This window comes from Enhydra lutris, unplaced genomic scaffold (genome assembly GCF_002288905.1).
Source record: "Enhydra lutris kenyoni isolate GAN:26980312 unplaced genomic scaffold, ASM228890v2 scaffoldscaffold4, whole genome shotgun sequence".
NCBI lineage: Eukaryota > Metazoa > Chordata > Mammalia > Carnivora > Mustelidae > Enhydra > Enhydra lutris.
In genome coordinates this window covers 636,262-654,154 of record NW_019154088.1, presented here as the reverse complement: position 1 = coordinate 654,154, position 17,893 = coordinate 636,262, and the positions used below count along the sequence as shown (strand labels likewise).

At 37.6% G+C, this 17,893-nt stretch overlaps 1 protein-coding gene across 1 annotated transcript; it reads left to right on the top strand.

Moving 5' to 3' along the window:
• The first annotated feature begins 570 nt into the window (after positions 1-570).
• LOC111138858 (olfactory receptor 11H4) lies at positions 571-1,551 on the top strand. Its single transcript, XM_022490781.1, has one exon. The coding sequence runs from the start codon at positions 571-573 to the stop codon at positions 1,549-1,551; it is 981 nt and encodes a 326-aa protein (XP_022346489.1).
• Positions 1,552-17,893: the final 16,342 nt, after the last annotated feature.

The following is a 17,893-nucleotide window of genomic DNA, read 5'->3' as shown; positions in this document are numbered from 1 at the left end:
AAGGTTTAACCCATCCTCACATCAGCTGTCCTCAAAATATTTGTCTTTATTTTTATAAACAAGGTAAGCTGAGTAAGAGAAAGTGGATGAGTTTGTGCATTGAGGACCCGTAATCAATATTAGGAAAACAAACCAGAATCATAAAAGGTCTTCTTAAGGATCAAAGAAATCAAAAAAGAAAGAAACTTGTTCAGTTGTACCACTGATGTAGGAAATTCTTGGCTGCATTGGATCCCAGCAAAAGAACACTAAGATTTAGAACCACAATCAATTCAAAATAAGGTAAGAGGGGCACCTGCATGGCTCTGTTAGTTAAGCATCTGCCATCAGCTCAGGTCACGATCTCAGGGTCCTGGGATGGAGCCTAGTGGGGAGCCTGCTTCTCCCTCTCCTCCCTGCTCATGCTCTCTCTCTCTTTCACAAATAAATAAATAAAATCTTTAAAAGAAAAAAAAAAGATTTATTCCCACCTGGTCTCAAAATATCTCATATTTTCCTGTAGAGTTTGAGGTCCCTTCTCAACAAAGTCCTTGAGACATTTAGGAAGCAAAGAAACTTTGTGTTACACTCATGTCTTTCTTCTTCATAGGTTTAAGACCCATGAACTGGTCAGCAGCACACATTCACATAGTAACTGAGTTTGTTCTTCTGGGATTCCCTGGTTGCTTGGAGATACAGATTTTCCTCTTCTTGCTCTTTTTGTTGGTTTATGTCTTGACTTTGCTGGGGAATGGAACCATCATCTGTGCAGTGAGATGGGACCCAAGACTACACACCCCAATGTACTTTCTGCTGGGAAATTTTGCCTTCCTTGAGATCTGGTATGCTTCTTCCACTGTTCCTAACATGCTAGTTAACATTCTCTCCAAAACCAAGGCCATCTCATTTTCTGGCTGCTTCCTCCAGTTCTATTTCTTCTTTTCCCTGGGCACAACTGAATGTCTCTTCCTGGCAGTAATGGCTTACGATCGGTACCTGGCCATCTGCCACCCACTGCACTACCCCACAATCATGACTGGGAAACTCTGTAGAATTCTGGTGTCTCTCTGCTGGCTTATTGGATTCCTTGGTTACCCAATACCCATTTTCTTCATCTCCCAACTCCCCTTCTGTAGATCCAATATCATTGATCACTTCCTGTGCGACATGGACCCACTGATGGCTCTGTCTTGTGCTCCAGCTCCCATTACTGAATTTGTCTTCTATTCTCAGAGCTCCTTTGTTCTCTTTTTTACTGTTATGTACATTCTTCGATCCTATATGTTGTTGCTCAGAACTGTTTTTCAGGTCCCTTCTGCAGCTGGCCGGAGAAAGGCCTTTTCCACCTGTGGTTCTCACTTAGCTGTGGTGTCACTTTTTTATGGGACAGTCATGGTAATGTATGTGAGTCCTACATATGGCATCCCAACTTTGATGCAGAAGATTCTCACACTGGTATATTCAGTAATGACTCCTCTCTTTAACCCCCTCATCTATAGTCTTCGCAATAAGGACATGAAACTTGCCCTGAGAAACATCCTGTTTAGAATAAAAATTAGTCAAAACTCTTGAGCCAAAAATGTCCACACTTCCAAATTCTAATGATGAGTAAGTTGGAAATGTGTAAGTTTTTTAATGGACTTTTAGTTCTTACTCGGAGTAATTAAAATCTTTTCTTTTTCCCCCAGAAGTATGCTCAGTTTAAAAACCAATGTGGACTACTAAAACCTAAATTCACTGCAACGTCAACATCCAGTGTAATTTTTCTAAAGGCGATCATCATTGGAGTGATGAAATGGAACTACTATACTATAGAAGTCAGACTTCCCTGAAAATTTTGCCTTCAGATTTAGGACAAGTCTAATGATTTTTACCAAATAGTTAAAGGTGCAGTGACTTTTTTAACAATTTTGTTTAGGTGTAATTTATATAGAAAAGGACAGCACGTGTTTAATGTACATTAAAAGGGCAGTAGATTTTAACTAGGCATGAGACCTTTCTATAAGTTTTAACAGACACTCCTTTCTTACCCCTAGCCTAACAATCTTATCTAAACAATCTTATCCCTGTATTAAAAGAGAGGAGAAAAAAAACTCTCTTGGCCAGTAGGAACTCTTCCAACAAATTTTCTTAGATGTATAGTTCCTCTGTGGTACGTTTGAGATAAAACTTGGATACATGCTAAAAAATCATTTGTTGATGTTTCTCTTAACAGTTCAATTATTACTTGTACCTTATTGTGGCATTATTTACTTATTCACATGTATTTCCCCCTGAGAGAGCTCCTTGAGAACAGGAATTGCCTTTTTCCTTCCCGGATTCCCAACACACAGTGACAGAAAAGAAGGCAGCCCCTGGAACTGGGGAAGTGGTCTGGCAATTATCACATAAGTCTTGGTGTGGCCAGGAACCTGCCTAGCACTGTCCGCCAGGCCATGGTGTATAAACACGTTGAACATAAACAATTACACAGAATGGCACCCACAGACCAGGCCACTATGTGAACATGATGGATCAAGTCAAAAAAAGACCACTCCACAATCACGTCTGAGCAAGAACAGTCCCAACTATAAAAAATGATCAAACATCCCCTTCTTTAGGCTAATATTAGTGGCTGCTGTCTCTTTACCAAGTAAAGCTTTAACCCAACTGCCTTTTAGATAAAAATTAAGATACCCAATCATAGACTTTTCTCCCACTTTCTGACAACATCCAGAGAAAATCTCTATTTCTTTAAATTCTCTCCAGTGTCAACTAACAGAAGCCCAAATCATATAATAAATCCCTTCTAACACCTTCCTTTTGGATGCCCCATGTTCCTCATGACATATGTTCTCCCTTACTGCAAAAAGCCAATAAACTTATCTTTGTTCAACTACAGGTGTGTTCCTGATGGTCTTTGAATGAGTGGGAATCAACAGTACTATGATGCCTAGCATAGAGTAAGAACTCAAAATGTTTGCTTAATATTTTTATCTCAATTTTTTTTACTTATGAAAATAATATGTAATTGTAACAAAGTCCAGCAATGAAGAAATGTATAAAATGGTGGATTTCTCATCTTCACTCTCATCCTCACCAGTCCTTCACTCTATTCCTCAAAGTCAACATTCTCAATTCCTCTGTCCAACATTCAACACACTTCATAGTATGGCTCCACCAAAACTACTTTGTTTTCTTTTCCTTCCCAAATGAACCCTCAGCTCTAGTGAGGCTCATCATCTAACTACTTCATTCTCTACCATCTCCACACTGTTGCCTGGGCTGCTCTTTAAACCTGAGAAGCCTTACTTCGTCTTCTTCTATGAAACCTGACACTTAGATTCTTAGGGCCTTATTTTGTAAAAAAGAGTATATGACTTATATCTTGAAAATAAGACCTTAAAGATTAAATGAGACAATTTATATAGGGACCAGACATAATAAAAGACACATAGGAGGTTCTCAGCACATGTTTGCCCCCCCCCCATCATTTAAATCCGACCATGGATAATTGGCTGGTTATTCTATCAGGTTTTCACTATGCTCATGAAAACCTCTGTTGCCAAATGATATACATATAAATTCATAGTTAATGCTTTAAAGTGCAAACTCTAGAGTCAGAGTTTCCATATCCTGCCTTATCTGCTAGCTATGTGACCTTGGGCAAGCAACTTAAATGCCACAATTTCAGCTACTTCACCTATAAAATAGGATGATAATAATAATAGCTATCTCATAGGATTATTATGAGTCAATATTTTTTTTAAAATGAGTCAATACTTTTAAAGCTCTTAGTATTGTGCCTGGTAAAGAGAATTCAATAAATATTTTTAAATCAATAAAATATAACAGTATATTTTAAAGTCAGTACATATAATTTTACCTCATTCTAATAGACATGGTGTGTTCCATTACATGAACATATCATAATTTGTTTACCAATTACTCACTTAAGATACTTTATTGTAGTCAATATTTTACAATTAAAACAATGCTGCAACTAATGTCCTGAAATATAAGACTTTCTATAGTCACATCAGTATTCCACAAATTAGAGAAAGGATGGGCACCTGGGTGGCTCAGTGGGTTAGGCCTCTGCCTTCAGCTTGGGTCATGATCTTAGGGTCCTGGGATTGAGCCCCACATCAGGCTCTCTGCTCGGTGGGGAGCCTGCTTCCCCCTCTCTCTCTGCCTGCCTCTCTGCATACTTGTGATCTCTGTCAAATAAATAAATAAATAAATAATATTTTTTTAAAAATAATAAAATAATTTTTAAAAATTAGAGAAAGGATTTCTGGGATACAAGAAATGTATATTTTTAATTCTGAGAAATATTGCTAATGGTGTTCAACTTTTCAACAAACAGTGCTGAGACAACTAGATATCCAGCAAAAGAATAAAATTGGACCCCTACCTCACACCACATGTAAAAATTAATTCAAAATGAATCAGAGGCATAAATGTAAGAGCTAAAACTATGAAACTGCTAGAAGAAAATATAGATTTAAATCTCTGTGACCTTGAATTATGCAATTTTTAAAGATATAACACAAAAAATACATGCAATAAAAGGAAAAATAAATTGACTTCAAAATTTTTAAAATTTGTGCTTTAAAGGTTACTATCAAAGTACAAGTTCACAAAATGGGAAAAAATATTTGCAGATCTTGTATATAAGAGGTCATTATCCAGAATATATCAAGAACTCTTACAACTCAACAATAAAAAGATAAATAACTTAATTTTTTAAATGCCCAAAGATCTGTCTATACATTTCTCTAAATGAGATATACAAATGGCCAATGAGCACATTAAAAGATGCTCAACATCATTACTCATTAGGGAAAGGTAAATCAAAATCATGATGGGATACCATTTTATACCCACTAGCACAGCTAGAATCAAAAAAGACAGACAACACCAAGTATTGGCCAGAATGTGGAAAGACTGGAATAGTCACACACTGTTGGCCAAAATGTAAAATGGTACACTTGCTTTAGAAAACAATTCATCAGTTTCTCACATAAATATTGAGTTATCATATGATCCAGCAATTTCCATACATAGGTATAAAACCAAGAGAATTAAAAAACATACTTTTGCACAAAATGGGTAAACAAATGCTCATAGCAGCATTATTTGTAATAGCCAAAAAAGTAAAACAACCTAAAGGTCCACCATCTGATGAATGGACAAAATGTGGTATATACATAGAATGGAATATTTGCTGAAATAATTATGGCTGAAATAAAATATGGTTAAGTATGATATTTGCTACAACATGAATGAACTTTGAAAACATTATGCTAAGTAAAGCATGCCAGATACAAAAGGTGACATATTGTATGATTCTATTTACATAAATGTCCAGAGTAGGCAACTCAGAAAGATTAGTAGTTATAAAGGACTAGGCAGGGGAAAGAATGGGGAATGATTTGTAATGGGTACCCATTTGGGGGCAGAATGGTGAAGATATTCTACCATCAGATAGTGGTGATAGTTGCACAACCCTGTGAATGTACTAAAAACTACCTACACTTTAAAAGGACGAATTTTAGGCAATGTGAAGTATATCTCACTAAAAAACTTGTGTTAACATGCTCATTTTCCCATAGCCTCCTCAGCACTGGATCTTATTGCACGTTCCCATTTGTTTGCCCATGAAAGGTGAGGTAGATACTGTGTTAATTTTCCTTATTTGAATTGGACATTAAGTACTATAAGAACTTGGAGAAATGAGATACCAGTAAATGCTGTAAACAAATGTATTGAAAGGAGGATGTTGTGGTTGATCCGTGGCTTGAAGATAGGAAGAAGAGAGAAACAATATATATTTGTAGATACTACCCCCTGGAGGGTAGTATCTTTTTCCCAAAAGGTGGTCTAGACTTAGTGACTTGATTCCAAGGAATATAAGAGAAAGGGGAAAATAGTAACTTTACAATGGAGAAACCTAGCAAACACAACACTGACCACATGATGAAGGTTAACATCATGAGAGTTGTCATGTGGATATAATGTCTCCAGATATGATATGACAAGGAGGATATTTCACCTCTGTGGTATCTTTCCCTAAGACCCATAATCACAGTCTAATCATGAGGAAAAAATATCAAACCCAGATTGGGGGCCATTCCACCAGAAACCATACTCAATACTCCTCAAAACTGTCAAGGTCATGAAAGACAAGGAAAGACTTTGAAACTGTCACAGTCTCAAAGGAGAGAGCATAACTAAATGTAATGTGGTACCCTGAATTGGTCCTGGAATAAAGAAAGGGCATTCAGAGAGAATTGATGAAGTCCAAATAATGGATGTCTGTTATTAATAATATACCAATGTTGGCTTATTAGTTTTACCAAATGTAACATATAAGATGTTAACAATGGGGGAAATTGGGTGACTGATATATTGGAATTTTACGTATTCTTTTTAGTTTTAATTTTATTTTAGATTGAGAGAGAAAGAGCATTGGTGGGGGGCAGAAAAAGAGGGAGGGAGAATCCCAAGCAGGCTCCACCCTTAGCACAGAGCCCCACACAGGGTTCCATGCCAGGCTTGATCTCACTGCCTGAGATCATGATGCCAGCTGAAATCAAGAGTCAGATGCTTGACTGAGCCACCTGGGCAGCATGTATTATCTTTTAAACTTGTATAAATATAAAAGGATAGCAAAATAAACAGTTTCTTACTTTTTAAATGACTTATCTGATACCTTTACCACCTGAATAATCTCACATAAAATGCCAAGGTCCACATGAAAATATACTGATGTACTGACAGCGTGCATGGATTCAAAATGAAAGCCTCAACTTCGGAAAACAGGAAGCTTAAGACTAGTTCATTTGTAACATTTAGTCAGTTTTATTACTTGAATCCTGAAGAATATTTATTAAGATGAGTACAACAACCTCAATTCACACTTGAGGAAAATTTTAAACATTTTCTAAAATACTTGATAAGAGAAATTTGATTAGATGTTACAACAATGTTAAAAGACCTCGTGAAGAAAATTTTAACTTTACATTATCAATGACAGAAAAGGATGAGCTGAGAGATTTAAAGAATAATTATATCAGGGCTCCTTTGAGTTCAAGCCCCACACTGGGTGTATAGATTCCTAAATAGATACATACATACATACATAAACAAACTTCAAAAAAAAATAAAGAGAGTGATCACACCCTGAAGCATGATCCAACAAAGTTGGATTTTCCAAATTCTGTTAAATAGCCAGAAAGGAGAAAAAGCAATAGATACCTTCTGCCATTTGCTACCATGTATTCATGCAAAGCAATTTTCTCATCAATGATGGATACCTAGAACTTGAAGAGTTTTAATATTTAATATGTTTTAATATATTATAAATTGTAATCATATTATATAATTTTTTCCTTAGGACATAAGAAATATAATGAATTTTTTTCACCAAAATTTATAGAACTGACTTTAAATCCCTTCAAGTTTATTCCAGTATGTCACAAAAACATCATTTTCTTGGGGTACAATTTTCTAAGCATTGTCATAATGGACAGCAAATCAGTTCAGTCAAAAATTCTCTATAATATCTTGGAGGAATTGATCAGATTCAATTCCTCCTCCCAGAACTGTTCATGAAGATGAATATATTTATAGCTTTAAAACTTAATGAACTCTCTGGAAGTTGATTCTACATCTATACAATTTGTCAATATTTGCTGATTCCTATCTCTTCTCTAGTCATTAAACATACTGTCCAAGGCAACCATCTCTATCCTTCATAATAGTACTTACAACAACCACTAATTCAATGCCCTCCTTGGTTTAATAAGATCTTTCTCATATTTCTTAGAGTAACATTTGCCATCGTTTTGAGCTTTGACTTTGGTTGCTTATTTCTTCCTAGAGGCTTGCAAGATAATTAATATTAAAATAAATTATCACACTGCTCATGTCCCTTGTGGAGAAAAAGAAATCGTCACTCACTGTTGATGGAAATGCAAATTAGTGCAGCCACTGTGGAAAATGGTGTAGAGTTTTCTTAAAAAAATAAAAATAGTATTACCATATGATCCAGCAATTCCATTACAGGGTATTTACCCAAAGAAAATGAAAACGCTCTTTCAAAAAGGTATATGCACCCCTATGATTATTGCAACATTATTTACAATAGCCAAACTATGATAGCAGCCAAGTGTCCATGAATGGATGAATGGATAAAGAAGTAATAGAATATTACTCAGCCAGGGAACACCTGGGTAGCTCAGTCAGTTAAGCATCTGACTTGGCTCAGGTCATGATCTCAGGGTCCTAGACTCGAGCCTCGAATCAAGATCCATACTCAGCGGGGAATCTGCTTGTCCCTCCCACTCTGCTCCTCCCCCCACTTGTGTTCTCTCTGTCTCTTTCTCAAATTTGGGGGGAAAAAGGAATATTATTCAGCCATTAAAAAGAAGGAAAGAATGAAGTCTTGCCATTTGCAACAACATGGATAGACCTAGTCAGGCAGAGAAAGACAAATATCATATTATTTCACTCACACATGGAATTTAAGAAACAAAATAAATGACCAAATAAAGAAAAGAGACAAGTAATGGTTATGTCTTATATATGAGCAACTACACATCAAACAGAAATGGTTTACTAAAAGGCTGGATTAACATGGTTTATCCTCAGTTACATATTTTCTATACAAAACAAGTATAAACATTATTTAAACTACATTAAAAATCAAATCTAAACACCTAAGGAGAACTAGGCATTATACACACTAATCTTAACTATTAAATTTTAGCCCTTTCTACATTATCTTTTTATGGGCTTAAATAAGAACATATAAAAGTACTTTTTTTTATCATTTTTGAATTTATTTTCAGCATAACAGTATTCATTGTTTTTGTACCACACCCAGTGCTCCATGCAATCCGTGCCCTCTCTAATACCCACCACCTGGATCCCCCAACCTCCCACCCCCCAACCTCTTCAAACCCTTCAGATTGTTTTTCAGAGTCCATAGTCTCTCATTGTTCACCTCCTCTTCCAATTTCCCCCAACTCCCTTCTCCTAACGCCCCATGTCCTCCATGCTATTTGTTATGCTCCACAAATAAGTGAAACCATATGATAATTGACTCTCTCTGCTTGACTTATTTCACTCAGCATAATCTCTTCCAGTCCTGTCCATGTTGATACAAAAGGTGGGTATTCATCCTTTCTGATGGAGGCATAATACTCCATAGTGTATATGGACCACATCTTCCTTATCCATTCGTCCGTTGAAGGGCATCTTGGTTCTTTCCACAGTTTGGCAACCATGGCCACTGCTGCTATAAACATTGGGGTACAGATGGCCCTTCTTTTCACTCCATCTGTATCTTTGGGGTAAATACCCAGTAGTGCAATTGCAGGGTCATAGGGAAGTTCTATTTTTAATTTCTTGAGGAATCTCCACACAAAAATAAAACTGGGGGCATCACGTTACCTGATTTCAAGCTTTACTACAAAGCTGTGATCACCAAGACAGCATGGTACTGGCATAAAAACAGACACATAGACCAGTGGAACAGAGTAGAGAGCCCAGATATGGACCCTCAACTCTATGGTCAGTTAATCTTCAAAAAAACAGGAAAAAATATACAGTGGAAAAAAGACAGTCTCTTCAATAAATGGTGCTGGGAAAACTGGACAGCTATATGTAGAAGAATGAAACTCAACCATTCTCTTACACCATACACAAAGATAAACTCAAAATGGATAAAAGACCTCAATGTGAGACAGGAATCCATCAGAATCCTAGAGGAGAATATAGGCAGTAATCTCTTCGATATCAGCCACAGCAACTTCTTTCAAGATATGTCTCCAAAGGCAAAGGAAACAAAAGCCAAAATAAACTTTTGGGACTTCATCAAAATCAAAAACTTCTGCACAGCAAAGGAAACAGTCAAGAAAACAAAGAGGCAACCCATGGAATGGGAGAAGATATTTGCAAATGACAGTACAGACAGAAGATTGATATCTAGAATCTATAAAGAACTCCTCAAACTCAACACACACAAAACAGATAATCATATCAAAAAATGGGCAGAAGATATGAACAGACACTTCTCCAATGAAGACATACAAATGGCTATCAGACACATGAAAAAATGTTCATCATCACTAGCCATCAGGGAGATTCAAATTAAAACCACATTGAGATATCACCTTACACCAGTTAGAATGGCCAAAATTAGCAAGACAGGAAACAACATGTGTTGGAGGGGATGTGGAGAAAGGGGAACCCTCTTACACTGTTGGTGGGAATGCAAGTTGGTGCAGCCTCTTTGGAGAACAGTGTGGAGATTCCTCAAGAAATTAAAAATAGAACTTCCCTATGACCCTGCAATTGTAAAAGTACTTTCTTATTTTGCAATAATAACTCCACAAAACAGCCAAGTATAGTGTCAAAAGCACTAGACCTGGTTTCAGGAGATTTAAGCCCAGGGTTACCACTCACTAGCTATACAACATTCATCTTAAAACTCTCATCCTGCTACATCCAATACTAGAGCAGGTATTCAATCAATGTTTATAAATTTAATCAGGAACTGAGTCTAGGAGAACCCAGTGAAGAAGTGAAAGAGCCCTCCTCTTTGCTTGCCAACTTACGAATTTGGCTATAACAACAGGTAAGCAAATAAAATAAAGGATAGAGTTCTCCCCTCACCAATTGTTCAATCATGGCAAGGCAAAGAGGAAATGGCCTGCACCCGGAAATGAGCACAAAGAGAAGGAAAGCCAACAGGGCAAAAAGACTGGTAGACTTAGACTCTCACTAAGATTTTTTATCCCCTGGGAAGCAGTTTTCTCTGACCCCACTGGGAAACCATGCTTTCTGCCATGCAGTGGGGCCATGACATAAAATCCCAGTACTCTAGATCTGCTTCTTTATTCATCTGATAGAATTCTGGTTAATATTTTCTATAACCATCATGACCTGAGCAAAGATAAGCTGGACCATGAAGCCATTTTGTTTATCTTCTCTATCAATATGAGCATATAAAATATGCAAAAAAAAAAGTGAGAATCTGATAGCTTAAACCTAAAGAAAAGATTAGATATGTGGGTATGTGGGTAGCTCAGGCAGTCAAGTGTCTGTCTTCGGTTCAGGTCATGATCCCAGAGTCCTGGAATCAAGTTCCATGACAGGCTCCTTGCTCAATGGGGAGCCTGCTTCTCCCTCTGCCTTCTCTGCCTGCTCTGCCTACCACTCCCCCTGCTTGTGCGTGCTCTCTGTCTCTCTGTCTCTCTCTCTCTCTCTCTGACAAACAAATAAAAAGGAGAGAAAAAAGATAGTTGTGATTTAGTCACAGATCACTGACTAACTTAATGGTATTTTATAATGAATCATGTCAAGAAAATTATATTCAATTATTATTTCATATTACAAGGATGTTAGAAATACAATGGCATATGAGGTATGTAATGATAGTTGATATTTTGTAATAAAGATACTTTCTGAAAGAAAAAAAAAGATTTGTGTAAGCAAAAATAGAAAAACACGTGTTCAGAGAATTGTAGTCAACAACAGAATAATGTATATTCATTCAACATTTATTGTTTACTAAAAACAAATAACTAGGGAAACATTTTAGAAAGACATATTTCCTACTTAGAAGAGATCAAAATCTTATGGGAGATATTGATAATAGTTTACAAATCACTCATACATTAGATAGTAATAAGAATATATAAATACAGTTGCTTTAGTAATAAGAATATATAAATATGGTTGCTTTATCTAGAACACAATTCTCAATGAACACTGATAAAATTGTATAGATTGAGATTTCCATGTCTTTCTTGGGCTTATCCCAAGATACAGCCTTATAGCTGGTGCAGCCACTCTGGAAAATAGCACGGAGTTTCCTCAAAAAGTGGAAAATAGAGCTATCCTACTACCCAGCAATCGCACTACTGGGTATTTACCCTAAAGATACAAATGTAGTGATCCGAAGGGGCACGTGCACCCGAATGTTTATAGCAGCAATGTCCACAATAGCCAAACTATGGAAAGAACCTAGATGTCCATCAACAGATGAATGGATAAAGAAGAGTGGTATATATATATGCAATGGAATACTACACAGCCATCAAAAGAAATGGAACCTTGCCATTTGTGACAACATGGATGGAACTAGAGAGTATTATGTTAAGCGAAATAAGTCAATCAGAGAAACAATTATCATATGATCTCCCCGATATGAGGAATTTGAGAGGCAGAGTGGGGACTTTGGGGGGTAGAGAAGGAAAAAATGAAACAAGATGGGATCAGGAGGGAGACAAATTATAAGAGACTCTTAATCTTGCAAAACAAACTGAGGGTTGCTGGGGGGAGGGGGGCTATGGAGAGGGTGGTTGGATTATGGACATTGAGGAGGGTATGTGATATGGTGAGGGCTGTGAAATGTGTAAGCCTGATGATTCACAGACCTGTACCCCTGGGGCAAATAATACATTATATGTTAATAAAAATAATTAATAAAAAATATATATATACATATATTTTTTTTAAAAGATACAGCCTTATAAGCACATTTACCTGTAGGCTGACAACAATCCTATCATTCAGTAGAAAGGTTACAATTCAACCCTCAGAGAAATTTTCCATCCTAGATTTCAACTGGCCTGGCCTAAGAGCATTGGTAAAGGGCACTCAAAGTCAAGTCTACTATCACTTTGCTTCTCCAAGGGTGAGCTGGAACCAGGACAGTTTCCTTCAGCAGTATCCATTTGTTCAGAAAGAGGTCACATGAATGTTCTTGGGTATGCTAGAAGGAGATTAATTTATTCTCTAACATAGCTTTAAAATCATACTTTAAAAAATATTTTTAAATGTCATTTAAAAATGTAACCCAAGAAGTCAACCCAAAAAGGCTACATACTCTATGATTCCAACTGTATGACATTATGGAAAAGGCAAAACTGTAGAGACAGTAAAAAGACCAGCGGTTGCTAGGAGTTAGAGGAGTAGGGAAGGATGAATAAGTAGAGTGCAGAGGATTTTTAGGGTAGCAGAACTATTCTGTATGACACTATAATGACGGATAAAAGCCATTATACAATTGTCAAAACTCACAGAATATACAACCTCAAGAGTGAATCCTAATGTAAACCACGGATTTGGAGTGACAATGATGTATCAGTGTAAGTTCATTGACTGTAACAAATGTACCATTCTAATGCAGGATGTTGATGGTTGAGGAAGTGTGTGTGTATGTACGTGTGCATGTGTGCAGAAGGTACATGGGAACTATCTGTACTTTCCACTCAATCTTGTTGTGAATGTAAAACTGCTTTAAAGAATGAAGCTTATTTTTTAAATAATCATAAAAATGTAACCCAATAATAATTATTAACCAAAACTACACAATTAGTGTTTACTCTCTTTTGGGCAGTGACAAAAAGCAGACAAAGTAAGCTTTCCACAATTCTTTTTGTGGTACAGAAACAGTCTGTAGACCAAAATATAGAGGCTCAATTAGTAAGTTTTCCTTGAATAATAAGTTTTTTTTTCATCTACTCATTTCTGCCATCATTCACTTGGCCCATTTGGGAAACCTCAACCAAATATCTTCTTCTCCCCTTTCTGCTAGCAAGAAGAAAAAACTTCAGGCCCAATGCAGTAGTTGGCAATGTCCTGAAGTGGTTGGCACTGTTCGAGCTGCCTCTGTGAAAGAAATGCCCAAAGGATTCCCATCCCCCCAGGCCTAATCCAAAGACCGAGTTGTTTTAACAGATTGAAAAGAAACTTGAAGAATCAGAGTTATGGCAGAAGATCCTGAGGTCCCCAGGTACCAGTTTGGGACTCTTTGCACCAGCTCTGCTTTGGTTGATTAAAGCAGGAGTTGGAGGCCCCTGAGAGCCAATTAGAAAAGAAAGTCAGGGTGAGGAAGAGAAAAAATGATTCCAGAAACTACCAATTAAAAGTGAATGGATCCCACATCACCAAGGGACCATGACTCAAATTGTTGCATCAGCCAAGTTTCAGTACCAATTCCCCAAACATGATGAGGGAGCAAAAGGGAGGGAGCCAGAGGAGTTTCACACACTGGGCAAGCATCCACTTCTTACCCCAAGTGCATCCATACCTGGCAAATTAAAGTGTAAGTGGTATCTCTTGATTAGCCATGTAGAAAACCCAAAGAACATGCCATGAGGGCGATAGGCCCTGTAGGCTGGAAAGCAGACCCAGTGGAGTTACACAGGGTGCTGCTGACACAGCAGCCCTGCTACAGACTCCAAATCACACCTGTCAAGTCAGATCACACGTGACTCGTTGACCTTGGTGTAGCACAATACTACCGCCATGATTACACTCCCTCACCCCGTGCATGTAAGATACTTGATGATTTTCACACATGTTCACAAACAGCACTTCATTCATTGTCACAAAATCCCTGTGGGTTTTGTCCGGTGTGTGTTAGTATTTCCATCTAGGAATTTAAAGAAGTTAATGCTGAAGTTCAAGACAGGTGCCTAATATCACACAGATTGCATATTTTAAGTGATGGGCCACTATGCTCATATATACATAGACTATCTCTAGAAGAAAATATGAGAAAGTGGAGCAGTTACTACAGCAAGGGAACTAGGGGTCAGGAGTGGAAATGAAGCTTGCTTCTGTTACTCTTTTTATGACTTTACAATTTTATAGTCTTGTATATTTAACTTCCTGAAATTAAATGAAAAAGAAAGATATAATTAGGGAGTAGAAAACCGCAATCCAATTCTCTTCCCACTGGATAATGCTGCCTCCCATGCAGGGTAAGAAGCCAGAATAGCTTTCTTTCTCTTGTATCCTCCCACTTCTTCCCCATTCCATCATCTCCATCCACATATACATACACAAGCACGATTTTCTACGAGAAATTTCCCATTAATGCCTGCTCTGTGCAATCTTCCAGGAGCTAAGATTGTGCTGAAAACCAACCAACTGATAAGGAAAGTGAAAACATGATTCTTGCTTATAGATTGAGTGATCCTAACGATAGTTTCATTTGGAAAAAATATAGCATCTTTGTCCAATATTTTAAGAGAATAGAAATATAAACAAACACTTCAGCATAAAGGATCAAGTATAGGGGCACCTCGGTGGCTCAGAGGGTTAAGCGTCTGCCTTCGGTTTCAGGTCATGATCTCGGGGTCCTGGAATCAAGCCTCCACGGAGCCTACTACCCCCTCCCTCTCTGCCTGCGTCTCTGCCTATTTGTGATCTCTCTCTCTCTGTCAAATAAATAAATAAAATATTTTTTAAAAAATAAATAAATAAAGGATCAAGTTTAGAAAGAATGAAGCCCACAAAACCTGCCAGTACTAGGTACTGTGGCTCCCTAATACTCAACAGGCTGGCAAGTCACTGACTGAAGGGGAAGAACTCTCTGCCCTGAATATCAAGGGAGATTCCTCCACTTGATACAGTGAGACGGACTCCCACAAGAAGAAAAGGTGAGAGGACATGTGACACAATGGCGATTGCAGCTACACACATCTAGAGACCAAACAGATAAAACTAAATTGATAGAGAACTGGAAGATATTGCTCATCCCACCACTTGCAATAATACTCTATGTCTACTAATCATAGATGCAGGTAGAAGGGTAAGCAGAAAGAAAGTGCTGGAGCACCTGGGTGGCACAGTAGGTTAAGCATCCAACTCTTGGTTTTGGCTTAGGTCTTGATCTCAGGGTCATGAGATCGAGCCCCCGTTTAGGCTCCACACTCAGTGTGGAGTCTGCTTAAGACTCTATCTCCCACTTCCATTGCCCCTCCCCCACACACTTGTGCACCCCCGCTGCTCTCTCTCACTCTAAAATAAATGAATAAAGTATTTTATTTAAAAAAAGAAATTAAATTTTTTAAAAAAGAAAATGCTGACAGAATCCTGACACCAAGAGGCAGTCATCAATTTGGACTACACTCTTCTAAAGTTTGTTCATCTGTTCCATGTAAATTTATTGAGCACTTGTGTCAGGTACAGTGCTAGGATCTAAGACCATGAAAATGAGTAACTTCAAAAAGCTCACAGCCTATAGGAAATTAGCAAATAATTAAAATACAATGTCATAAGTGCTCTGAGAGTATAAAGACAGACACATTAAAATCTGCTTCCAGTGAGCTCAGGAAGTTTTTATAAGAAATGTAACATTTAAACTGAATCTCAAAGGACAGTTAGGAACTCTCCAGTGTGGGGGGGGGACAACACATTTCAAGCAAAAAGAATCACATGTGCAAAAGTACTGAGGTATGAAAGAGCACGGAAAATTTCCAGACATTAAGAATATGTTGAGGGTGCCATGCATTAGGATTACAAGGAGAAAAGAGCAGGAATGAGAGAATATAAATAAGCAGACAAAACTTGAAGGCTGTGCCCATGTGAAGGAGTATCTTGCTGGAATTATAAAACTGTTGAAATATGGTTGAAAGTTTTTAAATAAGGAAATAGGGGAGTCCCTTTAACCACCACAATACTGTTCCAATACCCCCAGTGAATGCCTGAAATCCTGGAGAGTACCGAACTCTATATACACTGTTTTTTTCCCATACATGTACATGTATGATAGTCAAATTTGTAAGTGAGGCATTGTATGAGATTAACAACAGTAACCAATAATAAAATAGAACAATTATAACAACATGCAGTAATTAAAGTTATGTGGTCTTTCTCTCAAAACATCTTATTGTACACAACCTTCTTCTTGTGATGATGTGGGATGATACAATGCCTACATGATAAAATGAAGTGAGGTGAATGACAGAGGCATTGTGACCTAGTGTTAACCTACTAATGGCCTTCTGACAAGTCATCAGAAGGATCATCTGTTTCCAGACAGTGACTGATGAGAGTAACAGAAACAGCAGAAAGCGAAATCATGGGAGCGGAAACTTGGATGAGGGGGGACTACTGTAATGTTATCAGACTGATGTTTGAGAAAGGTGAAACTGTTGGCAACACTTGCCATTTCTGAAACAGCAGCAGAGCACATTAGCAGAATAGATAAACCTATAAGATCTGGAGCAGGATCACAGGGGTCAAATGATAGCTGCCATACAGTTGGAATATCAGTATAATTGAGTGTTGTCCTGCTTGTCTCTGCCTGTCCTGTACCACAGATGACATAAGTTAACTCATTTAAATCTCACAACATTCCTATAGGGTAGGTAGTGAAATTATCTTTATTTCACAGATGGGGACACTGAATCTCAGAGAACTAAGAAACTTGACCACAGCCTTTGAAGCAGAATAATAGTTAAGATGTCAAGTCCCAGGGGCTCCTGGGTGGCTCAGGCATTAAGCATCTGCCTTCAGCTCAGGTCATGATCCCAGGGTCCTCGGATCGAGCCCCACATTGGGCTCCCTGTTCAGCAGGAAGCCTGCTTCTCCCCCTCCCTTTCCCCCTGTTTGTGTTCCCTCTCTCACTGTGTCTCTCTCTGTCAAATAAATAAAATCTTTTTTTAAAAATGTCAAATCCTGGCTCTGTGGCTTACTAGCTTATAAGCTTGGACAAAGTTACTATTATGATCATTATTATTAAAAAGTTTTAAAATGGGGAAAAAGATTTCAACTGTTGAGAAAATAATTCTATTCAACTATTGAGAAAATAATGAAAATAGTAATTCATTGTAGGGATGCCTGTGTGTCTCAGTGGGTGAGCAACTGACTCTTGATTTGACTCAAGTCATGATCTCACCATTTCACAATGACTGAGTTCCATGTTGGGCTCTGCATTCAGCATGGAGTCTGCTTGAGATTCTCTCTCACCCTCTCTGGTCCTCATCCCCACTCACACATGCACACATACTCAATCTTCCTCTCAAAAAAAAAAAAAAAACCATTGCAATAATCAGACAAGAAATGCTGAACTATTGAATTAAGATAATTTAAAAAAAGCGAAAACAAAACAACAACAACAAAA